General features: G+C 39.1%; 2 protein-coding genes and 1 non-coding gene across 4 annotated transcripts in view; 1 reads left to right on the forward strand and 2 right to left on the reverse strand.

The window, feature by feature from the left end:
- Positions 1–537: 537 nt before the first annotated feature.
- On the reverse strand, positions 538–18,297 carry fbxo31 (F-box protein 31). The gene is given in 12 exon segments (XM_034176813.1): positions 538–2,171; positions 4,405–4,447; positions 4,449–4,509; positions 4,550–4,680; positions 4,683–4,762; positions 5,254–5,411; positions 5,579–5,688; positions 8,866–8,940; positions 9,029–9,196; positions 10,594–10,670; positions 11,381–11,452; positions 17,815–18,297. Coding segments are annotated over 12 exon segments (1,572 nt in total). The 5' UTR covers positions 18,188–18,297; the 3' UTR covers positions 538–1,947.
- Positions 18,298–20,780: 2,483 nt separating this feature from the next.
- Positions 20,781–20,853, reverse strand: trnar-acg. Its single transcript has one exon. It is a non-coding gene; the product is annotated as a tRNA-Arg (tRNA).
- Positions 20,854–22,209: 1,356 nt separating this feature from the next.
- Positions 22,210–27,407, forward strand: part of fanci (FA complementation group I) — a 33,382-nt gene continuing 28,184 nt past the window's right edge. For both annotated transcript variants that reach the window (XM_034176814.1, XM_034176816.1), the window contains exons 1-3: positions 22,210–22,483; positions 22,605–22,677; positions 23,735–23,865. In XM_034176814.1, coding sequence (XP_034032705.1) covers positions 22,391–22,483; positions 22,605–22,677; positions 23,735–23,865 — 297 coding nt within the window. In that variant the 5' untranslated portion in view covers positions 22,210–22,390. The remainder of the gene's footprint in view (positions 22,484–22,604; positions 22,678–23,734; positions 23,866–27,407) is intronic.

Genomic DNA, 27,407 nt, shown 5'->3' on the forward strand with positions numbered 1-27,407 from the left:
CTGTACACACAGATATCAGCTTCCTACCAGGCAACGTGCTCATCTGCACAATGGGAGCAATTGGGGGGGATTAAGGACATTGCCCAAGGACCCTTCATGAGTTTCTGGGCTGACAGGGAATTGAACCGTGGATCCTCTGGTCTCAAGCCCACCGCTTAACCACTAGACTCATCTCCCCAGGACCTCCCAAACTATATATATATATATATATATGTGTGTGTGTGTGTGTGTATGTAGAAAATTTACTTTAGTTCCTTTTTTCAATACTTTATACAGTTAAGATTAAGTACTCAGCAAAGTAACCAATAGTTACTTTTCTGATTACTAATTAAAAATAACCAAGTTAGATTACTAGTTACGTTATTAGTTACATTCAACAGCTACCTACAAGTTGTCCATAGCTTCTAATGAAGTAAAGTAACTTTTCAAAGTTACTGTGGCAACACTGAATATGACAAACGTAGACTTTCTTCATCTTACCAGTTAAGTTCATGGATGAAACAAAAGTGCACAACCATTGAAGACACTGAAAGAAAGTTTTTTTTTTTTTTTAAATTATTGAGAAGAGCGCTTAAGCTGAAAAGCTCCCTGAAGTCCAATGTGAGCAGTTCAACAGGTCAAAGTTTAGTTAAATCTGGTAAATCTGGCCCACAGCATTGAAGATACAAAGCAACACATTCAAAACAAATTAGTCAGAATACACGACTTTCACAAGAACAAAGAAAGAGCCAATAAAAAACAATCCATAAAGTTGATCAGAAATTAATGCCATGTGATAACATTATGTTGAAGATACTTTTCTTTGCAAATGTTCGTAAAGCTGCAGTCTGATAGAAAAGTACTGGCCAGTGGTTTTTCAATGATTCACTATTCTGCCCAGAAAAGTGCACTTGGAGTAGGAAAGCTACTGGGCACCACCATCAGGCCGTGATGACATATGTAGACACTTGATGTGGTAAGCTGAGATATGCGTTGGAGCTGCAAGTTAAAAGTTCAGCTTGTCTGGTTTTAAAGTTTGAAATAAACTGAGAAAACTGGAGGCAACTGCTTGGCAAAGCCACAAATGCAATATTTATGAAGGTAAAATAAAATTTTCAAAAGCACTCCATAATTATAGAAACACAAACTGTCATTTTACTGCAATAAAAACTAGCTTATGTATACAGTAGGTTAGTACTCTATTGCATTACAACCTTCCATCTTAATATTGTTATTAAATGAATGGATCATGAGACAACACAGAAAAGCCTAAAAATCTGATTCGGTCTGCAAAAAACCTGGCTCAAATGCTATTTAATTTGATAAATTAGTGATTAACTTCATACATAAGTCAATTTTGTTGGTAGTTTCCCTCCCTCTTTAAGTACAGAGGGGAAAAAGATTTCTGATGATTCTCAAGATGTGAACTCAAAAACATGGCATGCTGCTTCACAAAAGATAAATTTCTCATTATGTTCAGATAAGAGTTATGTGTGAGATACAATTTAATAGAAATAAAATGCAGCATGCAGTTAATCATGGATTACTGAATTCATTGCAGTAGTATAGAATGTGCAGAACAGCTCTTCCCCCCCTTCTCTCTTCAAGCACTACCCAAGTGCAAACTTAGTGTACATTTTGGAATCAGAGGCACATATAGTTTGATCAAATGCTAGCGATTTTTTTTTCTTTTGCTGGGAATAAATAAATAAATAAGCTTTGTCTGTTAAACCAGAAGATAGAGGTCATTTTCAGTTGCTGCGATACACTGATCTCGCTGTTATGAGAACAAAAGGTGATGAGAAAAGGTGATAGAGCTATCTTAACTCAAGTGTAAAACCCCATATTTATAAAATCTGTAGAGAATAGAACCAGAAATTAAAATCAAGAGCTAAAACAAGGACAGAGGTGATCTGAAGATTACATATTAGGCGCTGCATCTTCAGTGGAGACTTAAAGCTGGGTGCATCAGGATGTCCAGGATTGCATGTTGTGCAGCATGGCCTCAAAACGCTCCATGTTTGGGGCATGAGCATGCGGCAGGTGGTCCGTCAGGCGGCTGTACAGGCTGAAAGACTTCAACTCCAGCCAGATGAAACCAAAACGGTCCTCATCAAACAACACAAACAACCCTGGGGTTCGCTCTGGGCTTGTAAATCCATGCCCAGCGATGAGACCTGTCCCATAGAAGCTGAAAAGTAGAGCAGAAACAACAGTCAGGCAGTATTTTACTGACTCTACGAAGTACTTGACTGTGTGTGTGCGCACGCCTGTCGGTGCAGTCGACTGTATGTGATATCTTGATACACACAATCATCTCACGAAAACCTGATAATTTTAATATTGGGCGCATTTCAATTTTAACTGTGGCCACCATGAGGTCAAGAGCAAACTTGTGTACATGTTATCTTGACAAAGACTTCTTGTCTTGAGGTGATACTTTGTATACAGGGTCACTGCATTTCTGTATTGTATTCACCAGGGTCAAGAGTCTCAGAAACCTGCTTTAGATTATACCTTGCTAAGACCTTGCATAAGTTTCAGGTTGGGCTCAGTGATAATCTCTGGGATACCGTATTGCCCTTGCTTTTACGTAAATAAGTAAATCATGATGCTTAACAACTACAGCACAGATTACCATATTTTCTCAGAGATAGCATGTATCCTTATCCAAGTGAAGGAGTTCAAGTCCTTGAGTGAGGGGACATTGGAGTGTGAGATTGGCCAGAGAATCAGTGCAGCAGGGCAGTATTGCATTTGCTCTACCGTACTGTTGTGATGAAAATGGAGCTGAGCCAAAACGCAAAGCTCTCGATCTACTGGTCAATATTCATTCCTACTTTCACCTAGGTCATGAGGGTTGGGTCAAGCGGCCGAAATGTGCTTCCTTAGGAGGGTGGCTGGTGTCTCCCTTTAGAGATAGGGTGAGAAATTCAGTCATCTCGTGGGGAGCTCGGAGTAGAGCCACTGCTCCTTCAACGCGAGTGTTCCAGGAACATCCACCTGGGAGAAGACCCCGGTGAAGACCCAGGACAAGGTGAGAGACTATCTCCACACTGGCCTGGGAACGCCTCGGGATCCCCCACTCAGAGGTGGTCAATGTGGCATGGGAGAGGGGAGTCTGGGGTCCCCTGCTAGAGCTATTGCCCCCGCGACCCCATCTTGGATAAGCGGTTGAAGGTGAGTGATGAGTGAGTGAAGTTGTATCTGTCAAAAAATGCAATGTGATGAGGAAAAAAACCCATATAAACTGTACATATTTTGCACCTGAGTATAAGTCGCACCTTTATCTGTCTGTATAACACAGCATTTCTGTGTGGGTGAGTTTAACACCAGACGAACTCATTGTAGCACATGTGCACACCACAAGAAGTGCTGCTTCTTAAGATAAGGATATTTAAATTCCAAAAATAAGAAAGGTGGACAAATAATTTGTACTGGACGAAATGTTGGGGTATTAGCAGATGCAGTTTGGACAAAAGAAATAATCAGACATGGATTGCTGGCGCACAGCAAGATGGAAAAGTGAACAGAGTGGATTTATGCAGTAAAAACTCAGCTAGGGGTTTGTAACATAAGGACTGTTAAATAAAAAAAAAAATAAGCAGGATAGACAAACTTGTATTGGACAACATATGCTGGACGTTCTTTGATGCAGTTTGACAAAAGGAATCGTCACATGGACATGAATTGCTGGCTCACACCATTGGGAATATGACAATAAAAATGTGGTCCATTTGATTTTTTGTATATCAGACCTTTAATTTGGGATTTTGTACATTTCTGTAGTGTACTTACTTTTATGGGCATTTATTCTTTTCTTTATTTTAGTTTACTTTGTTTAGCGCTTTGATTCCTGGGAAAGCCCTACCTAAAATGGCTTGCAAAAGTATTCAGCCCCTTGGCATTTAATTTTAGTTTTTTATGGCATTTCAAATACAAAAAGTAAGTCAGTATAACACCTGTAAATAATGATCTTTATTGCCAGTTTTCTTCAGACAAGACAGGGGATGGATACATGAACAGTTCCAATTCACTAAATATGTCTTGAACGTTATTTACATGAGTTACGAAGAAATACAAACAGTATGGCACTCTATGGTAAATCTGTGTGGAGTAGACAGTTCTCAAAAAGTAAGTGACTGTGCAAGGAGAAGAGTTGGAATGACTTACACGCCATTCCATTCCAACTCATTATAGAAACTTTGCATAATTTATTACCACCCTTAAAAATGTCAGCTACGTATTTTATAAACACTACCCAATTTAGAGCCCGTGGATCCCCATGGGCAACATGTTAGTGTATCTATGTCTATATATATTTTTTTTAACATAACGCAAGCTAAATTGCACTTTCTAAAAGGAGCTAGAATGTCACCTGTGCATTCTTTGCATTTCCCATATCCTTCTTCTGGGTCCTTACCAATTTTCTGCAGGTCCGAGGATAGACCTCATTCCGAGCAGTAACAACCTCGGGGCAGGACAAAGGGCTGAGTCTCCGGAGGGAGTGCTGTTGTTGCTGGGGCCTGGCTCAGGGCTACCTGAACTGGCTCCCAAGGCTTGCATCCACCCCTTCTGCCCTACAACGTCACCACAGGCTGCTTCTTCTGCACTCGTCTGAGCAACATCCTCTTCTTGCGCCTCCTTCTGTACTGCTTCGTGGACCTCGAAAACAAGCCGGGAGAGCTCTTTTCTATGCTGCACTGGCACTCCAAGTCTGGCAGAACCATAGGCCGGCTCAGATCTTACATCCAAGTGAGTTGCCCTGCAGGAACGTTGGGGTCTCACCTGCAGGGTCAATGAATAAAGGTGTAAAATTGTGGTATTTACTAAACTGGGTGGATATTTAGTGCCATGATTTCTATTAGCACTTTTCAGCAACCCATAATTTGAAAAATATGTACCTCTGGGCCAATCATTTCAGACATTACAACCATCAAACAGTGTAGAAAAATCCCTGCACATTTCAGGGATCTATTATGTATAGCTCAAAAATAATGACTCAGAATTATGCACTTTTTCACACCACTTCTTTTTAATGGCCCAACCCTTTTTTTCAAGCCTCTGCATCTCGGAATTTAAGAGGATACAAGCCAAAGGTTTGCCCACCTGCTGATGGGTACAATCACATTATTTACATAACGCAAATCTAAGATGGAGAGTCAGAAGACCCCCACTGATTTGATATGGCATGACCCAACATTTTCTTAGCAATGCTGGGGGAGGAGAGAGAGAGAGAGAAAGAGAGCGAGAGAGAGAAAGCAAATTTGGAACTTACAGTGAGCTTTGTGGCTCTCGCAGCTGTTCCGTGGAAACTAAGCATGACAATCTCCAAGCCGTGACTACCATAGGTGCCTTTGAAGAGGCCTGGGTGCAGCAGGTCAGCGGGCATTGCAGGAGGCAGGTAGATCCGGCGGTATGTCAAACAATTGCTTAAAAAAAAAAAAAGCTACAGCTATATATGAGACTCTGTAATTGTTGCCAATTAATCCAACAAAACTTTAGGGTCACTGTAACGATACTGACGACACAAAACAAAACTATACTGCTGGTACAGAAAGTATATGCATGGTAGTAACATATGTACTGTGTGACATACTCATATTGACTCGTGTAAATAAACTTCATGAGGATGAGCTCCTGCATGTGCTCATGAAAGATGTCCTCCAGAGTTCTGCCCCATTCTTCCTCTAACCAGGTCCGAAATTCCTGCACGCACACACACACACACACACACACACACACACACACACACACACACACACACACACACGTGACACAGCACCCTTACCTCACTGCAGATTTATATAATCAAAGGATGGCTAAAGGGACATTACAAAAAAACACAAAACAACATATACATACGAGGTCTGTCAATAAGGTATAGGTCCTTTTATTTTTTCAAAAACTATATGGGATTTCATTCATATGTTTTTACGTCAGACATGCTTGAACCCTCGTGCGCATGCGTGAGTTTTTCCACGCCTGTCGGTGACGTCATTCGCCTGTGAGCACTCCTTGTGAGGAGTCGTCCAGCCCCTCGTCGGAATTCCTTTGAGAAGTTGCTGAGAGACTGGCGCTTTGTTGATCAAAATTTTTTCTAAACCTGTGAGACACATCGAAGTGGACACGGTTCGAAAAATTAAGCTGGTTTTCGGTGAAACGGCTGATGAGAGATTTGAGGTGATACTGTTGCTTTAAGGACTTCCCACGGTGCGAGACGTCGCACAGCGCTCCCAGGCGCCGTCGTCAGCCTGTTTCAAGCTGAAAACCTCCACATTTCAGGCTTCTATTGATCCAGGACGTCGTGAGAGAACAGAGAAGTTCAGAAGAAGTCGGTTTCAGCATTTTATCCGGATATTCCACTGTTAAAGGAGATTTTTTTAATGAAAGACGTGCGGACGGATTGCAGCAGCCGCTGCGACGCTCCGCCACAGGAAAAAACACCCTCCGTTGGAAGCCTTAAGGACAAGTTGGAACATGTCCAGCTGTTAAACAATTTCTCATATACTCACTCCACTGAAAGCCATCAAAAGCCGCCTGGATTTTACAAATGGTTATCAACACGGAGGTGTTTTTCCTGTGCCGCCGCACAGCGCCGGCTGCGTCCCGACGCGCGGACCCGTCCGCACGTCTTTCATTAAAAAAAATCTCCTTTAACAGTGGAATATCCGGATAAAATGCTGAAACCGACTTATTCTGAAACTTCTCTGTTCTCTCACGACATCCTGGATCAATAGAGCCTGAAATGTGGAGGTTTTCAGCTTGAAAAAGGCTGATGACGGCACCGTGGGAAGTCCTTAAAGCGACAGAATCACCTCAAAATCTCTCATCAGCCGTTTTCACCGAAAACCAGCTTATTTTCGAACCGTGTCCACTTCGATGTGTCTCACAGGTTTAGAAAAAATTTTGATCAAACAAAGCGCCAGTCTCTCAGCAACTTCTCAGACAAAGGAATTCCGACGAGGGTGCTGGACGACATCCTCCACAAGGAGTGCTCACAGGCGAATGACGTCATCGACAGGCGTGGAAAAACTCACGCATGCGCACGAGGGTTCAAGCATGTCTGACGTAAAAACATATGAATGAAATCCATATAGTTTTTGAAAAATAAAAAGGACCTATACTTTACGGACAGACCTCGTATATATATACATACATACACACATACATACACATATACATACATATACATATACACTCAACAAAAATATAAACGCAACACTTTTGGTTTTGCTCCCATTTTGTATGAGATGAACTCAAAGATCTAAAACTTTTTCCACATACACAATATCACCATTTCCCTCAAATATTGTTCACAAACCAGTCTAAATCTGTGATAGTGAGGCACTTCTCCTTTGCTGAGATAATCCATCCCACCTCACAGGTGTGTCATATCAAGATGCTGATTAGACACCATGATTAGTGCACAGGTGTGCCTTAGACTGCCCACAATAAAAGGCCACTCTGAAAGGTGCAGTTTTATCACACAGTACAATGCCACAGATGTCGCAAGATTTGAGGGAGCGTGCAATTGGCATGCTGACAGCAGGAATGTCAACCAGAGCTGTTGCTCGTGTATTGAATGTTCATTTCTTTACCATAAGCCGTCTCCAAAGGCATTTCAGAGAATTTGGCAGTACATCCAACCAGCCTCACAACCGCAGACCACGTGTAACCACACCAGCCCAGGACCTCCACATCCAGCATGTTCACCTCCAAGATCGTCTGAGACCAGCCACTCGGACAGCTGCTGAAACAATCGGTTTGCATAACCAAAGAATTTCTTCACAAACTGTCAGAAACCGTCTCAGGGAAGCTCATCTGCATGCTCGTCATCCTCATCGGGGTCTCGACCTGACTCCAGTTCGTCGTCGTAACCGACTTGAGTGGGCAAATGCTCACATTCGCTGGCATTTGGCACGTTGGAGAGGTGTTCTCTTCATGGATGAATCCCGGTTCACACTGTCCAGGGCAGATGGCAGACAGCGTGTGTGGCGTCGTGTGGGTGAGCGGTTTTCTGATGTCAATGTTGTGGATCGAGTGGCCCATGGTGGCGGTGGGGTTATGGTATGGGCAGGTGTCTGTTATGGACGAAGAACACAGGTGCATTTTATTGATGGCATTTTTAATGCACAGAGATACCGTGACAAGATCCTGAGGCCCATTGTTGTGCCATACATCCAAGAACATCACCTCATGTTGCAGCAGGATAATGCACGGCCCCATGTTGCAAGGATCTGTACACAATTCTTGGAAGCTGAAAATGTCCCAGTTCTTGCATGGCCGGCATACTCACCGGACATGTCACCCATTGAGCATGTTTGGGATGCTCTGGACCGGCGTATATGACAGCGTGTACCAGTTCCTGCCAATATCCAGCAACTTCGCACAGCCATTGAAGAGGAGTGGACCAACATTCCACAGGCCACAATTGACAACCTGATCAACTCTATGCGAAGGAGATGTGTTGCACTGCATGAGGCAAATGGTGGTCACACCAGATACTGACTGGTATCCCCCCCCAATAAAACAAAACTGCACCTTTCAGAGTGGCCTTTTATTGTGGACAGTCTAAGGCACACCTGTGCACTAATCATGGTGTCTAATCAGCATCTTGATATGGCACACTTGTGAGGTGGGATGGATTATCTCAGCAAAGGAGAAGTGCTCACTATCACAGATTTAGACTGGTTTGTGAACAATATTTGAGGGAAATGGTGATATTGTGTATGCGGAAAAAGTTTTAGATCTTTGAGTTCATCTCATACAAAATGGGAGCAAAACCAAAAGTGTTGCGTTTATATTTTTGTTGAGTATATATAGAGAGACAGGCAAAAAACTGAATTATTCAAAATAATAATAATAATCGTGAGCAGGTTTGACCTCCTGCCGTCCGCCTGGCATGCGGTGGTGATCGGTCTGGTTACACTTTGTTGAAAATTCGTCCTTCTTCACGGTCTAAAATGTAGGAGTATGAATGATATTAAAAACACATTTTTATAAGATAATCTTGAAATTATATATATACATATATATGAATAATCACCTGTATGTCTCCTTTGTGGGGCCCCTTATGTCCGTACATGCACTCCACAGTCGCCTTTTTGTTCTCCCACATGTGGATACGGAAAAGCGGCCGTCTTCTCATGGGATCCTCCACACGGGGGTCATGAGGCGGCAAATACATCCAGCCAATAATAAACAGCCCGTCCACCTGAATTAAAAATACTTTCATCACACCACCAGCTGTGACCTTTTATCCGAAATATGACCATTATCTTCTCTCCAAAGCATCTGCAGCTGCTTACTGCCACATCAAAAACAAGGCGTGGCTACTCACACATCCCTCTACTGATTCTCACTGCTCAACTAGCTGCAGTTGACATCATGCTGACATCAGATGTATGGCATCTCCAGACCAATCAAATGCAAGTATTTGTAGCAATAGATGTGTGTGTGTGTATATATATATATATATATATATATATGTGTGTAAACATCTTTGGTGTACTTGCATAATTAAAAGGTTCAGTAAAAAAACAACAAAAAAAAAACCCTTGGTATGAAATTGCAGGTGTGAAAATGTCCTTTGACACAGACTGATAAGCAGCTGAGAATTTATCCACCAGCCCTCAGTGATTGGATCAGACATCATCAGTACTAAAGTGTAGCTTAAGTATTTATAATTGTCCTTTGTGAAATAGTCAATAAATACCAAACTGCAATCAATACTCACCTATTAAAAAATTAACTAGAAGGAAACTTAGGATAGTGCATTTCACTTACAAGCCCCCCCCCCACAAGTCACCTTTATGCTACAAAGCAAATTCCAGTCCTTAATCCACTCTCCTGTCTAAACATACACAATGTCCACCAGATATGGATCATTATCTGGATGTAAATCAAAGTACACAGATGGCAAAACAATCATCAAATTCTGAACACTTGCTGTTGTTTTTGATGGCTAACTTGTGAGTCTGATCCTAATCACTCATCTCTGATCATCCTGACTGTTGACTGTCGATCTTGATCACTAGGGTTTAGATTCTGATCACTGACCTCCAATCCTGGTCACTGTTTTCTCTCCACATTACTGTCCTTTGTTTAGGATTCTGATATTGGATCCTGACCATTAATCTTTGATCCAGATTGGTCACCTGTGATCATGTTTTGACATCTGATCCTGTTCACTGAACTTTGAACATCATCTTTAATCCTGATCGCTGAACTCTGATCTTGATCTATGACCTTTGATGCTGACCTTTGATCCTGATTCTTCACCTCAGATCCCGACAGTTGTCCTTTGATCCTAATTAGTGACCTCTGATCATCATTGTTGTCCACTGACTCCCCCACCGCCCTAAGAACCATCATCTCACAATTTTATCAAAAATGGGTGGTGGGGTGGTTGGAATACTGGATACACAATGCTTCAATAATGTTTGTTCATTGTTTTGTTTTTCCCCTCAGAATCCTACAAACAAACAAAAGCTAAAAAAAAAAAAAAAACATAACCAAACAGATAGGTGTTACTTAAGAGAAAAAAAAAATAAAAATAACACCCCGTTAATTTTCAGACCTTTCAAACGAGCAGAAAGTTCTTCCACTTACCACCACATTGAGCAGACCTCCATAAGGACCAATGTCTGGCTGCCACAGGCCCAAAATATGTCTGTACGGGTGAAGCACTGCAACACAACAGCACATCACAGCAGCACTCAGCGATTTCCAAAGTGTCACACTCACGCTATCAGCTACAGAACAATGTGCTGGGTTACACCGCCAACACAGAGATGTTAGATACCACACACTGATTCCGGCTGATTCTGTGACGTGTTAATGCAGCCTGACAAACTAAACAGATCACTGAGCCCCACACACATGCTGCAGCTGCCCGTAACCACATGTACATACGGTGTGTGTACACGTCTCTATAGTCCATGTGCTCGTAGTCCGGCAGGAGCTTCATAAAGCGCCCAGACTTCACCCGAGGGTTGACACCTGGACAGGCACAAAGCAGCAGTAATGTGCCAAAATGATCTCTTCAAAGATGCAACAGTTGTCTTTACGCTGCTTGGCGCTTTGTGTGCCAGCGGCTATTTCAAATGCTTTGAGCAGTGGCAAAATACGAAGCACACAACGGTGTGCCAACAACAGTCTGAGGTGAAGCGAGAAGATACATCAAAAAGTATACACACACATACATACATATATATATATATATATATATATCCTATTAGCTGCAATTCAAAGTCAACGTTGAGGAAATACAAGACGGTCAACCTGCACCCACTCATAACAACGCAGTTAACACGGAATGATGAGAAATATCACTAAATTCTTCACTCCAATTAATTACGGGTGAAATAAAGAGTGTTTAATTGGTACTTCAGCTCACGTTTAACATAGAGGTCGCGACTGGATACTCCGCCCACTTCCATTTTCCGTAGATCCTCCTCCATGTCAAACTCTGCAAATCACGCAAAGACATGGGACAAATAATATCAAATCATGGGATGATAATGACAAATAGCATTGATCTACAATCAGGTCTAGAAGTATCTGGACAGTGATGCAATTTTTTGTAATTGTGCCTCTGTGCTGGCAGTACAGACCAATGATTCCAAAGGTGTGGGCCCTTGGTGGCCCATGAATGTACTGCAGGGCTGTGAGAGGTCATTAAAATAAGTAAATTAAAATGTCCTTGATTGCTAATTTTGTAATAAAGTTTAAAATTACACAATTATTTTAAAAATCTAAATAAACAAGTCATGGTCTTCATTCATCTGACCTAGTTTAACATAAAATATATATAAACAGCTATGAATTACTGACAACCTTATATTTTAAATACACTTTTTAAAAAAAAATATGTTCAGAAATAAATACAACAACAACAACAAAAAAAAACTATTTTGGATCATGAAAAACTCATTTAAAAATTCCAAATTTATGAACAGAACAAAACAAGATTCTTTTACACTATGAAATAAAAACATATATATGCGTACTGGCAGTGGTGGGCACAGCTAACCAAAAAGTTAGCTTTGATAACAGCTAATCAGCTAACTGAAAAGTTATTTTTTATGAAGCTAAGCCGATAAACCACCCCCCCAAAAAATATTGGAAGCTACAGCTAACCAATAACTTTCAGTATTGTCTCCGGTACACTTGCAACTACTAACAAGCTGATTTTGAGTTTTAACACCATGATCGCCTCTGGTAGTATCAAAGGTGACCATAAACCCAAACAATGAGTCAGCACTTCTTTCTTTGTATGCCCTGCCCACTGCTGGAAGCTCCTGTTTACTACATAGCTTGCAGCAGTGAAGCAGCTGAGAGGAGCAGTGAAGCTCAACTTTACACACACACAAAAAATACATCATTATTCCTTAACAGAATACAGCAATGTCACCGTGCGGCAGAGGTCTTGGAAAATAAAGCAGTTTTGACTTATGGTTTTGATTTATAATAATTCCATTAATGTCAATTCTGTCATTTGTACAAAGTTAAAATATATCATATCTTTAAATTTTAAATAATGCACTAATTCTGAAGTTTTGCAACAAACAGACAGATGCCAAAGGGTTTATGGGTAAAATGTGCCTCTGCTAACACTGACTGGTTGACTAATTCATTCTATGTAAAAACCAACATGTTAATGTGAGGTGTAACGTGTGTTGGTGTTTACATATAAATGTGCTTTTGTAAAGTATGCCATTTTTTATTAGTAAAAAAGGCATTTGCAAAAGCCAAAAGTCAAGTTGTGATTAGACAACTGTCTGATATAACTGGGGTCAAAATAGATATCTCTTATCTCTCAGACATTAAATATTGAAACCGCTGCCCGGCATGTATTAATTCTTTTTGACTGTAAAAATGTACATGATGAAGCCATTGTTCTGTCTCATTCCATCGCTAAGGCACCAATAGGCTGCATTTGCATGTGCACGTTTATAATCTCACAAATTTGCATGTTTAAATCTCGTATATTTATGACTTTAAACTCGAAAATGTAATCTCCATTTTTTTTAATTTTTTTTTACCCTGTCTTTGAATGGTCCTAATACGCCATTGTATTAAAAGGATCATACAGACATAATTTTAATTGTAAACTTGCAAGTCTTTGGACCCGGACACAGATTTATCACGTGATGCATTATGTCAAAGCTTAACAACCGGATAAAGCAGTTTCTCCTGAAACTAACTTTCCTCTGTTTGCAGAGGATGGAACTGTATATCTACTACACTCAAATCTTTGATGTCAGACTTCATAAGAACGTAATCGTGTTGTTGTTGCACTCATGTAACGACAATGACAATAAATCTCATCCATCCATCCATCCATAAATGTTAGCGGTCTAAAAATTATCACACCAAAATTTATTGGAAGATAATTAGTCCGCTCATGGTTTTCAAAATTATCTGAAAAGCTAATCCGATAATGAAAACATTAGCTTTGATAATTAGCAGTTAGCGGAACTGTGCCCACCACTGCATGCTGGACACGGCTATTGGCATCCTTTGATGAATTTACTGTAAATCATCACGTTCACGCCAAGATTTCTTTACATAAGTCAGGGAGTGGATATATTAACATTTCCAAACCACTGTGTGTGTGTGTGTGTGTGTGTGTGTGTGTGTCTCTCATGTACTTCAGTCACAGTAATCATTAAGAAATACAAACTGTATGGAACACTGTAAGAAATACAAATATTGTATGGAAAAGTTGTCTGGAGTAGAGGGCTCTCAAAAACTGAATGACTGTGTAAGAAGGAGACACACGAGGGAAGCCACTAGGACACCCAGACAACTCTGAAAGAGTGACAGCTTCTGTGGCTGTGACTGGTGAAGCTATGCAAAGTGCACGTTTTGTCTGTTGCATAACTAGTCACAGCTTCATGGTGGAGTGGAGTGAAGGACTTTAATATAAATAAAAGCAGGTCCAACGTAGACTCGAGTCTCCCAGGCTCTTTCTGGCAAACTGGAGGTGAAAGTTCATGTCATCTTTTTCAGAAAAACCTTCTTTGTGGCACTTCACCATGAAAGTGTACAGCAAAATTTCAAAAACTGTGCCACTGTACAAATAATTACGGGCCTGACTGTAAACACGATAAAACCTGGCACACGTCGGATGAGCTCGAGGTAACACAGGTTGTCAAAGAAATCAGTGAACTGATGTGAGAGGAAGGTTAAACAGTAATTATGCATAGCAGACAGGTCCGAAACCTCCAGGACTGAGCCAAGAGTACTTTAAATAAAGATTTAGAATGTCACTATAGAGCTGGTGTTGCAGACTGGACGGTCCGCCCCTTAAAAAAAACAAAAAAAAACAGTCCACCTTTTGCATCTGCGGATGCGTCATTTCGGACCACAACAGCAACGTCTCAGACGGAGTCTCTTCACCCAAAGCAATCAAATGGATACATGGGATTATTAACCATCAGATAATAAAGGTAAAACCTCTTAAATCATTCAAAAGTCAGTTTTAAGCAGAATTGGGTGATGCTTTGAAATGACCGACCCGCAGTGAACGCATCAGCTAGCAGCTGGCAATCAGAGCAGCCGTGGCGCTCCAATTGCTTCCGCCGCCTTTTATGATGAAATAATGCTGAATTTATGTGGAAATGATTATTGTACAAAAGCTTCAGATATCTGTCACTGAGATAGATGATGACTGGAGTGCAGTTTTAAGCAGAAACTAGGTGTTAATCCGTGAACCGTGTCATCAGGGGGACAGTTCGGTCGGCGACACCCGACCTAGTTGTATCACTGGCTCGTCTTCCAGAACGACTGATGGTTTTACCTTCGATTGGTAGATCTAATGGTGAGCTGCTGTCAGTCGCTTTGCTTAAAAACAAAAACAACAAAAAAAATCAACATATGTACATTTCTGTATGTTCACGCAGTCAATTATCATACTGGGTGTCCTACTGAACCGATATTCACACTGAAAACAACCTGAAGTGAAATTTATTTGGAAAATAAAGCTCCCAAACTTTTCCATTTAGAAATTCCCATTATATTGAAGTGGGTATATTCTCGTTTGATTTTGTTTAGTAAATGTTACTCACTCGTCCACAGTAACATCTAATTCCATACTGTGCCAAATCAAAAAAGATTTTGAAAATGTTTATATTGCACTGTGTCATCTTAGAACTGATCCCCAAAGTGCTATACAGGCCTCACATTCACTCGTGTGCTCATGTCGGGAACTTCCCTCACCTCCGTTCTCAAAGACACATGGACACTCAAATGGAAAGCGAACCAGCGACCTTTCAGTTCACTAACTACTGGCTTCTGGGCCGCAGTCAACTGCAGATGAGGAAAACAGACCTGGTATGATTTAAATCACTATAAAAAAAAAAATAATAATAATAAAAAAATCAGTACTTCAAACATGAATGAAATATGAAATCAGTAACAATTAATGGTACTCATACATGTTGTATGTGTATCTTTATGTTTGAACATGTCAATAAAGATTAGAACTATTGATATTATTTGTACAGTCTCATTTAGAACAGTGAAATAAATAAAAATGAAAAACAAAGAGATTTAAATCAATAAAAGACTATTTAAATTGAAGAAATAAAAAATCATCACTTTTTAGGGAAAAAAGTATTTTTGTTTTTACCAGCCCTGGAGGAAAACTTTTAAAAATTAACAAAACTGGAGTGTCAACTGCTCAGAGTAGTTGTCCATTAACTCAAGGGTTAATGGTACAATTCCCTTGTGTGTCTAAATGTATTAGAATGAAGGTTTGAGTTGCACTTCTAAGACAACATGGAGCTAAATAAATAGCTTCAAAAACTTTCAAAATACTATTAAATTTGGTGTAATATCAAAATACAATTTGCTCGTAATAAGGAACTTTTACTGAAAAAACAAGAGAATTTACCTGTTTAAATTTTCTTGTAGTAGAAGTAATAATAATACTAGTAATGACAACAACAATAATAGTAATGTTGCACATTATTAGTAAAAAATAAATAGAATTTTAAAAAGAGATATGTGTTCTTTAGGACCAGTACTAGTTTCTATCAAAATGGTACTGTAGAGTGACAGGTATTTGGGAACAAACTGACATTTGAGTCATTCTTCCTTTGACCTAGAAAAAGTAAGTCAAGGTCGGTACCATTTGAACTCACATGAGGTAGCTCTGAGATGAACTTATATCACAAATGCTGTGGTTCTTAAAAGTTTTGTGTTGAGTAATTGTGCGGGGATACTCATGGTCACCCTCACAGATGGATGCATGCACATAAGAAAACTAGAACTACAAACGCCTCAGGAATTTGGATGTCAGGCTGTAAACACATTCTAAAGCCTCATGTTACTTTGTGCTGAAAGTTGACTAAAGATGTGTTAAGATGATTGTCTGATGACAACAAACAAATTATTCCAAAGAAAATTACCCAGAAATGTGAAAGCCTTATAGCCTGCTGACTTCTTTTTCACCTTTGGACATGGAATAAAACCCTGAGTACATAAAAGCGTTTGTCTCAGTTTGTGAATATGAACTAAACCCGAAATGAACCTGGACTGTATCAGAATTGTGCAGCTACACCACACTCTTGTGTGCAAATCTGTGGCTCCAGAAGCATAAGTACTGTTCAAATTTCCAAGCTTTTTATGTATTTTTCAAAAGTTAAACCTTAACGCTAATTGATTAAACAATTAGAATAATGTGCACTGTTGATGGGTAGCTGAGAGAAGTTTAGAACTTTGTTCCCAAGACTGGAAGAGCTCAGCAACCTTCCAGAAATGAGGGTCAGATTCAAGAGTTAAAAAAATGAATGAAAGAAAGAAAATCCAACTTTAACCCATTTCACACACTGTGGGGAACACAGCAACGCTGTATAGTGTTATTTTTGGCTAATGCTGGGAAAAGAACAGGGGGTCAACAATCAGTGTCCTGTCCAGGGTGTACCCCGCCTCACGCCTTCTGACTGCTGGCATAGGCGCCAGGCCCCCGTGACCTGATCTTGGATAAGCAGTTGATGATGAACTCAACAAAGTGACCAATCCACAGATAAAACCTGAACTGCTTTACTTCTGTTTTATTTATTTTACGTTTTATTTATTTTACTTGGTCCTATTCTACTTCTTCCTTTATTTCTATGTATTTTATGTATCTTTGTTTTATTCGTGTGTTTGTATGACTATGTATTTATTTTAGTGTTGTCTTTTTTGTGCTGGTGAGCCAAAGACAATTTTCCACATCGGTGGACAATAAAGAATTATTCTATTCTATTCTATGAGTGTGTGTGTGTGTGTGTGTGTACCGTACTGCCACAGTGGATGGGAAAAGAAGCTGATTGGTTAAACCTTCCACCGTGGTTAGCTGATATTTGTCAAGATGTGCCAGCATACAGCATTGTATGCACCTGCAGGTTGGGGATGCAGAGCACAGGACGGCACATAAGGCTCCCCAAGTTCTGCGTGCTATGAAGCCGCACTACCATCAAGTATTTTGTAGATTTCTGCATGGAAAAGGCTACAATGCTTTTATTGGGTATAAGTGGAACACCCTGAAAACCGTTAAATCTGTCACTAAACATACAGAACTGTTGACACTGGTCTGTGTGAGGAGGCCCTGCTCCCTTTAAGCCACAGATTGCTTCATGTTCAGTTTTCTTCTTGGTTTTCATAAAGATCAATGAAAATGCTTTTAGGAATATAACACTGAGCCAATGAAAAACCCGTGCCAAAAAAAAGAAAAGGACCTATAGCCAGCAGGTACAATTTAAAAAGAAAAGAAAAGTGGAAGTCAAACAAGCGAGTTTATTAATTCCATATGAATAATCTGGTCCAGATGGTCTACATTACCTTCCATGCACCTCCTCCTCCATATAGTTTCAGTGTTCACCAGTTGTTTGAATTTCTTGCAGACGACGGTGACGTTCGGCAGCGCTGTTCCGGGCAACAAGGAGAAGATCTCGACCAGCAGCTCCGGCGGGAGATCCAGCAAACACTGCGGGTGCGGAGTCCCAGCGCGATCCTGGATTCCACCCGTGCTGACAGCGTCACTCGGCCCTGCAGAGGCGCCGTCCAGGCCTCGGCTCTGCCTCTGTCCGACGATCCGCTCCTCTTCCTCCTCGTCCATGTCGGAATCGCTGCCCTGGTCCAGCTGATTATGCCTCTGCCGCCTCCGGCACCTTCGCGACTGGCCCACTCCACAGAGCCTGGCACAAACAGCCATCCGTAGTCACCAAAAAGGCAACATTACATCACGACAGCAGCGGCAGCGTCAGGTGCAGTGTGGATTATGCCCGGCTCTGTGGGCGGGGACAGCTCCACCCACGTCACGTGCCGACGCGTAAACAGCGCCAGTGTTTCTGGTGCAGCAGATAAGTGAGTATTTACTGAGGGATCCTTCAAATGTTGAGGCAAGCACCAAATTTGGCACACATGACATTACTCTTTTAAAAAATGCCAAGTGGCCACATAAACTTTCAATAGGAGGCCAAGAAGGGGTCAAGTGAAGAATTACACAGGGGTCAAAATTTAAAAATGCTCCAATCATATTGAAAGGTATTCCATATTATTTGTCTGATCATAAAGATTCCAAAAAGGTATAGTTTGGACTATCTGTGAATGCATGTTATGGAGTTATGGGGTAAAAACAGCAAAAACACAGAGAAAGGTCAATTTCAGTTTGTACAGGGGTCAAAAGTTAAAGTTGCTCCAATTTTGGTAAAAAAAAAAAAGTGGTGCAAATTACTGAATGAGCTAATAGAATTAATAAATGGAATAGTTTGACTGCGTTGCGTGCTTGGTTTGCAATGTAAAGGTTAAACAATGTCAGCATCCATTGGATTCTATGACATGTGAGATATGCTACCCTGTAACATGATAACTAAGCATGATACATGATGCAAACTATTCCTTTTTAAAACCATATTCACTCAACTAATAATTAGCATCACTTTTACCAAAATTGGACCAACTTTAACTTTTGACCCCTGTACAAACTGAAATTGACCTTTGTCACCATTCTTGCTGTTTTTACCCCATAACTCCAGAACATTCATTCACAAAGAGTCCAAACTATACCTTTTTGGAATCTTTATGATCAGACAAATAATATGGAATACCTTTCAATATGATTGGAGCATTTTTAAATTTTGACCCCTGTGTAATTCTTCGATTGACACCTTCTTGGCCGCCTATTGAAAATTCATGTGGCCACTTGGCATTTTTAAAAGAGTAATGTCTAAGGAGTATGTGTGCCAAATTTAGTGCTTGCATCACCATTTGAAGTATTTTTACAGTTATCTGCTGCACTATTTTTTTATCACAAATTTTGCTCATAAAAAACAAAGATGTTTGTTTAGAAGCACAACTGTTTATTTTCTGTCATATTAATTACTTTGAATGTTATAATGAGGCTGTATCTGGTGTTTACAGCAAAAGCTATGACAATATATTAACTTATTGTTAAATATAAGTTTAGAAAGTAAGACCTTTGGTAATGTCACATTTATTTATTTAATTTTATTATTATTTTATTATTGTTGTTATTTTATTTATTTTATTTTTATTGATTGATTTATTTATTTTATTTTTGCTAGCTGCAACTATTTTGCTTTGAGAACACCTGATCCTGTCAGATGTCAGAAATGAAGCAGAGTAGGTCCTAATTCTGCCCCGTTCACATGAAAATGTGTATCAGTGTTACGTGTAGTATAAAAATACATCTAGGATGAGTCAATGACATTTTAACACGTCAAGCAGCACTGTACATATACTAACGCATGTAGTATTTTTACACCGGTGATACTGTACTGTATGTTTATCAGACTTTTTATTAGCAGTATTTTGTAATATGTTCATGTTTATTATTATTATATTTACTACTATCTAGTGCCACGTACTGTTTTCTGTCATAAATTTTGTGTATTTCATTGGCAATCTGCATTTGGGTTGTGTGTGCAGCATTAATATGATTCAACTTGTGTGTGTGGGTGTTCGTGTGTAGGATTTGTAGAAGTGGTTAGATCTTAGAACAGAAAATTAGGAAAACCTGGTCAAAACAAATACCTTTTTTTAATCTCAATAACCAAAAAGCCTAGATGAATGATCTAAATCATATTGATCAGCAAATATATTTGTGATTGATGGGTATGAATGACTTAAGTCACATGATGAAGTCATGCATAGTCAAACACACCATTACAGACACATATTTACTATAACATTTATATGTTGGTGTGTAGAGTGTGCAGCTCTCCGAAGCTTTTGGTGAAGAAATTGCATATTTGTTTTTTGAAAGTTTTCACACAAGGATGTTCAGAGTTGAGAGGGAAAGTTTTTGTTAAGAATATTCAAAAAACCTGTGCAATTAAAACCTTTTCAAGTCTTATTTTGAAAAATACAAAATACATCAAAATGTGATTTGTTTTAAAATCACTTCTATTGACAGCCAGGAAAATAGTGTATCCTTAAAATAAAATTGGAAAAAATTGGAAAAAATAAAATTGGAAAAAAAAAATCAGAAAACAAAACAGCTTTGTTTCAAGATTTTTTTTCCTTCATAGACTTTAATATTTGAAGGACAACAAACAACTATAACTGGCTTAAAAACAAGAAGGCAATAAATCCATACGGAGCAAAAGTGGTTGTTTATAAGGTAGAAAAAGGTAGTTCTGGTAAGACCATAACTAAACTAAACACGAGCCTCAAATGTTGAAATGTGTGGTTACATAAAATCACGCAAGCTATAATGGCGTTACATAGACATAAAGATAAAGTCAGCCAAAAAAAAATTTCACTTCGTGAAAAACAAAATATTACGAGCCAGCCAGGAGTCGAACCTAGAATCTTCTGATCCGTAGTCAGACGCGTTATCCATTGCGCCACTGGCCCGATATAAAAACATGAACTTTAATGAATCTTTTCAAAGACATATTGACAAGGCATACTTGTATATTTATTTTTTTTTTACATGTGTCTTAGACCACAAATAGGAAAAGAAATCTGACTAACCTTACGAAAAATACTTTGGCACCTACTACTCCGCCATGTTACGAAGGTGAAACTTAGTCATGCTGGCGTCATGGATAAAGTCAAATACTTCAAAAAAATCTCAACATGTTTAAAAAAGTTACATCTTATTACTCGCACCAGGGAAAATTAAAGTGTCACACCAGCATAAAATGTAAATTTGAAAGGAAAAGCGCGTTGAAGCTTTCACAGCTTTTGTTCAACGTTTTATTCAGCAGATGTCAGTATCGAGCACTGTGCAACACAAACAGCGTTCCTGGTAGCAACAACCAATCACGATTCAAGCTGTTGCAAAGGCGCTCGCGGTCACACACTCACGAGCGCCACTAGTTTATAGCTTATGACAGCTTATGAACGCTCTCGTTATAGCCGAACAACTTTCCACAGTTTCTGGGGATTCTGTGTTAGTACGCGCCCGCGGCCGATGTGCTTGATGAATTCCTGCGCAAAAAGTAGTTCCCAGATAATTGTGATATATTCCTGTGAGATGAGTATATCTGATCTAAATAAATTCTAAAATATACCAGTAATAAAATTATAAAGATAACTGAAGTTTTAAGAGTGGCCGAGCATCTTCACCTGTTATTGCTCAAGCACATTGTAAACATTGACACGATGGAGTTTGATGCGGAAGAGTTCAGAAAGATACGACTGGAATGGTTTGATTACTATTTACAGTTGGCGATGAAAGACTTGGGTGTTAACTTCGTGTTAAAGTCTGAACAAGAAGCTGCACTGAAAGAGATATATCTGGGAAGAGACACATTCTGTGTGTTGCCACTCCAATGAGAGCGGCACGCTGAGCAGAATGACGAAAGTAGTCCGGCGAGCTCAATCTGTGGGCGCGAGCTATCCCACAATTCCAAAATAGCAGAGATGTCGGTCCAACGAGAGCGGTTCTCTGAGCAGGGTGGCTCGCGCGCTCTCTCTCTCTCTCTCGTGGAAGTTTATTGCCAGCAGGAGGCGGTAATGCAACACTTATTCATCTGGCTAGATAGTTCCAACTTTGGGTCTCCTTTTCTTGTTGTCATTATTATTTTTGTTTTATTATCATTATTATTATTATGTATGTGCACTTAACACAAACCAGAATGTAACCTGAAGTGTCTATACATCCACTGACACACCCGGTACAGTAGGCGGCGGTATGGACCTAAGTTGATGGTTGCCACCCGCCAATTAAAGGCGGGGAGAAGAAGAAGAAACGACGACGAAGAAGAGGAGAGGCCGGAAGTGTTCGCTGGCGGGAACTTGAATGTGATTTTTTTTTTCCTCTATCAGAGCGATTGAAGATCTAGTTTTTGCTTTTTCCAGAAATTCGCCCCAGTTTGCCTAATACATACAATAAATACAGATTTTTTTCGAGTCAATTTTACAGTCTAGCTAAACTGAGAACCAGATGAGCGCTGAACTTAAGAAAATCGTCTGTCTGTCAGATGGAGATAAAACGGCAGAGCTTCAGAAAAAGTTGTCTTCTATAACAAGTGACGAGGTATGGTCTTTTTTATAAAATACATTTCTGCTTCTTGTGTGCAAAGTTTTTTATTGTTCATTGTCTGAAAATCCTTTATAGTGGATTATAAAATATTTATTTCCCCGTTTTCTACTTCTAGCTGATCACCATGGTTACCAGCAGCGCACTAAAGGCCAAGAATGTCGGTGCCACGATTAAAGCCATATTTAAAGGTGACATTATTTATTACACGAACACCTCTCTTATAGTTATTTTGTCTGTTGCATCACCAGTTATGTAGTTTCATGGTGGAGTGGCACAGAGAAGGATTAAAGTTAACATAAATTTTGCCAGAGGGCACATGGAAACACAAGCCGAGATTTGATGTTTTTTTGTTGTTGGTGGTATGAAAATCCACTCCACAGCTGACTCCTGATGCAATAGTTCAATGTTACATAATATACACAGTTTTTCCTAGCTTTTTTCTCGTAGTTTTTCCTCATAGCTACAGAAGCCATTAACTATTTGAGTTGTCATGTGTGTCGGTGGCTTCTTGCACTAGAATGCTTGTAATTAGTAAATCTTTAAGTCTTGAATTGTAAATTGATGCTATGTTTTTGGTAAACTCCTTTGAATGAAAACCGAGAGTCACTTATGGTGTCCAGAGGCAAAATTAAAAAAAAAAAAAGTCACTGTCTAAATACTTAATGGCTTGACTGTAAGTACTGTTGCAGTTATAGGTAAATGTAATATCAGTAATATAAAAATAAAATATGACAAAAGAAGAAGGTTTGTCAGAGAAGAATAAATCCATATATCACCCAACCATTGGACATGAGCAAGGAGCGGTCAGACCTGTATATCTCATCAAGACGAAGACAGAGTTCATAGTCCACATTTCCTCTTCAGATGGTCAGACATACGTATAATCTGATTTTTATCATTTTGATTATGCAATATTAAAATTATTGCAAACCACAATTACTTATACTTTAAATCACATTTCTTGAAATAGTTTTTGAGGTCCTGCGACATGTACTCTGGTGCAAGTTACATCCCCCCCAAAAATCGCACATAAATAGAACCCAATTTTCATATTGATTGCATTAAAGTTGAAATTCATTGCACATTTCATTTATCTATGACTGTTTATTGGGTTTTCATAATTTTTAATACTTTTATGATGTATTAAATGTGCCTAAAACACTTGCACAGTACTGTTTTTTTTTGTCCCCCACTCCTCTATATTGTTTCTGTATATTATGTTTTTATGTGTGTACACTGTTTCAGGGTCACCACCCAGTTCCACTGAAGGATCAAACCGCAGACTTCTCCTGTACCAGCACTGTATCCCTCTCTGCCAGTCTGGGGACCTTCAGCCTGAGGTTGCAGCTGATATCATTGGGTTGCTGATGCTGGAGGTATGTATATATTTCTTTATGTCTTATTGTTGGCATTCTCACTTACTTAATAGTGTTTGTGGATATGATGGTAGAAATGAGGATTGGCTTAAGTGGGCCAATTCACATGAGTGGCCTGTCCATGTAAGTGTATACACTGTGGTTATAATTAGGTTTTTATTACTTCTGCCAAATATTTTTGCTTATGTTTCCTGATTTTTCTGCAAGACGTTTTCTCAAAATTTGGTGAAAAATCATCGTTTCAGGAGACTGGCCTGCTGAGTGAAGAAGTCAGCAGGTTGTAGAACTTTTACCTACTGGGCTTTAAAATTCAAATTTATTAATTTCCATAGCGCCAATTCATGAGATCGCCTCAAGGTGCTTCACACAACACAACGCTGAAAAACAGAGGAAAAAAATGAATTAAAAAAGTTAAGAACACAATAAAAAGACAAAACCATAAAAGAACACAAGAATAAAAACACATAATACAATAAATCTAATGATAAAATAAGGAAAACAAATGGGTCTTTAGACTAAATTTAAAAGGTCTCCACAGTATCCGACTGTCGTATGTGTGCCGGGAGATCATTCTACAGAGCTGGGGCACGGAAAGAGAAAGCTCTGTGACCGGCTTACTTTTTATTTACCCTAGGGACACATAAAAGTCCTGCACCCTGTGAACGCAGGGCCCAAGACGGTATGTAGGGCTTCACCAGGTCAGCCAGATAGGGAGGTGCAAGTCCATGAACAATTTTATAGGCCAATAACAGTACCTTAAAAGCAGATCTTGCAGCGACAGGAAGCCAGTGAAGAGACACCAAAATGGGCGTAATATGGTCAAACGTTCTGCTTCGTGTCAAAAGTCTGGCAGCAGCATTTTGAACCAGTTGAAGGCCCCTAATGTTGGACTGCGGCAAACCAGAAAATAGAGCATTACAATAGTCCAAGCTAGAAGAAACAAATGCATGTATCAAAGTCTCAGCATCAGCCATAGACAGGATGGGATGAATCTTTGCTATATTTTGCAAATGGAAGAAAGCAATCCTCGTAATATCTCTAATGTGGAGATCAAAAGACAACGCAGGAAATAGTGAAATAACAGAGGAAGAAATCAATAAAGTTATTTCTAAATTAAAAGGAAATAAAATGGCTGGAGAAGATGGTTACCCAGCAGAATGGTATAAATACTTCAGAGATCAAATAACTCCTTGTCTCAAAAAATGTTTTAATTATATTCTAAAAGGTGGAAAGATTCCACCATCTTGGAGAAGAGCAGTTATATCTGTGATTCACAAACCTGGTAAAGACAAAACACAATGCGGTTCTTATCGACCAATATCCGTTTTAAACATTGATTACCGCATATTTGCGACAATATTGGCTAAAAGACTCGAAGTTCTGATTCCAGAACTGACGGACGCTGATCAATGTGGTTTTGTACATGGCAGACAAACACACGATAATATTAGACGTGCTCTTCACCTCATCTATAACATGAAAGGATTAGAATCTGTTGCAGTTAGTTTCGATGCTGAAAAAGCATTTGACTCTGTCAGTTGGGAATATCTTTACCTAACCCTTAATAGATTTGGTTTCAACACAAATATAATTAACTGTTTGAAATCATTATATGAACTACCTTCGGCCAGAATTAAGATAAATGGGGATCTTTCAGACACTGTATATTTGGAAAGGGGCTGTCGTCAAGGCTGAGACACTACATACAAAATTTGTTTATATGCAGATGACATCCTCTTAACATTAGCCAATCCGACGACCAGTTTATCCAATCTGTTGACACTAATGTCTGAATACGGTTCATACTCAGGGTATAAATTAAATTTACAGAAAACACAAATTATTACCTTTAATTATCAACCACCCATAGAAATTTCTAAAGAGATAAATATCAATTGGAAAGGCAACATCATTAAGTACCTTGGAATATCGATACCAAAGGATATATCTTCACTTTATGATGAAAATTATAGAAAACACACAGCCAATATTAAAGTAGACCTACAACGATGGGCATCAAAACCAATGAATATGCATGATAGGATTGAGACAATTAAAATGAATTTATTACCAAGATTCCTTTACTTATTTCAAGCGTTGCCAATTGAAATAACTTCCACACAATTTAAGGAGTGGAACAAAATGTTATCAAACTTCATATGGGGAAACAAAAAATCAAGAATACGACTTCAGACTTTACAATTACAGAAAGAACAGGGTGGCTTAGCCTTACCATGTTTAGAAAGTTACAATAAAGCTGCACAAATACGAATATTGTTGAATTGGTGTGACCTTAGATATGAAGCTAAATGGAAAAAGATAGACCAAACATATTTTGATATACCACTACAAGCTATGGTTGGTGACAAACCACTATTGAAAACATACTCAGAATCTTGTTTGATCCCTCCTTGGACAAAATCTCCAATGAACGAATGGATTAAAATACTTAAAAACAAGAACGTTGAACTCAAAGCTAAGATATTACGTTGGCCAGCTTATGATTCCGAATTTCTGCCAGCCAAAATTGATAGCAGGTTTCAACAATGGCCACAGGAGGGTATAACGAGCTATTGGGTCATAACAACAAAAGGAACACTGAAAGGATTCTCGGAGCTTTTAGATAAACATAATCTGAATAGACATGACCTTTTTAGATATTTTCAACTAAGACATTACTTTAATAAGAAAATTAAATATGAAGGAGAAGACGAGGACTTGGTAAAGCATTTCCTTGCGGCTTGTAAAGGTAACGCACCAAAGAAACAAATAACAATAGTGTATAAAGGTGTACAAGTACTTAAGAATAATTCTACTATGTATATTAAAGAAGCATGGGAAAATGAAGCCAATATCACAATAACAGAGAAAGAGTGGCTTGGTATATGTAAAACTGTTACGATTACTACCTGTTCTGGTTTTTGGAGGGAATTTGCATGGAAGACTGTAACACGTTTTTTTGTCACACCACATATCAAAAGTAAGCAGTGTAACGATCCCGTAAAAGCCTATTGTTGGAGAGAATGTGGACATACTAAAGCAGGACATTTTCACATATTCTGGGACTGTGTGAAGATCGTACCATATTGGACAACGGTGATAACAACAATTCAAAACATTATTGGATTAACTGTGTCAAATGGATTTATTGAAATGTTTTTGGGATATATCTCTTGTGAATTGCCGAAATCACAAAAATATCTTTTGTCTATCTTGCTAGCTGGAGCAAAAAAAGCGATTACTAGGAAATGGTTGAGTAAAGATGTACCTTCACTTCATGATTGGGTTAATGTGATTAATGAAATTCAAGATATGGAGAGGATGACTTTTTCACTGAGATTGTCTGTCGAAAAATATAACAGATATTGGGAGAAATGGGAACGATTCACTCGATCACTGAACCTTTAAAAGATGACGTATTGTATAGTGTGTTATACATTATTACCATATGTTCATATAGTTGATGCTCAACTTTATTTTCCCCTTTTTTTTTTTTTTTTTTTTTTTTTTTTTTTTTTCTCTCCTCAAGATGTCTGCTTGTT

The sequence above is a fragment of the Thalassophryne amazonica genome, chromosome 8 (genome assembly GCF_902500255.1).
Source record: "Thalassophryne amazonica chromosome 8, fThaAma1.1, whole genome shotgun sequence".
In the NCBI taxonomy this organism is placed as follows: domain Eukaryota; kingdom Metazoa; phylum Chordata; class Actinopteri; order Batrachoidiformes; family Batrachoididae; genus Thalassophryne; species Thalassophryne amazonica.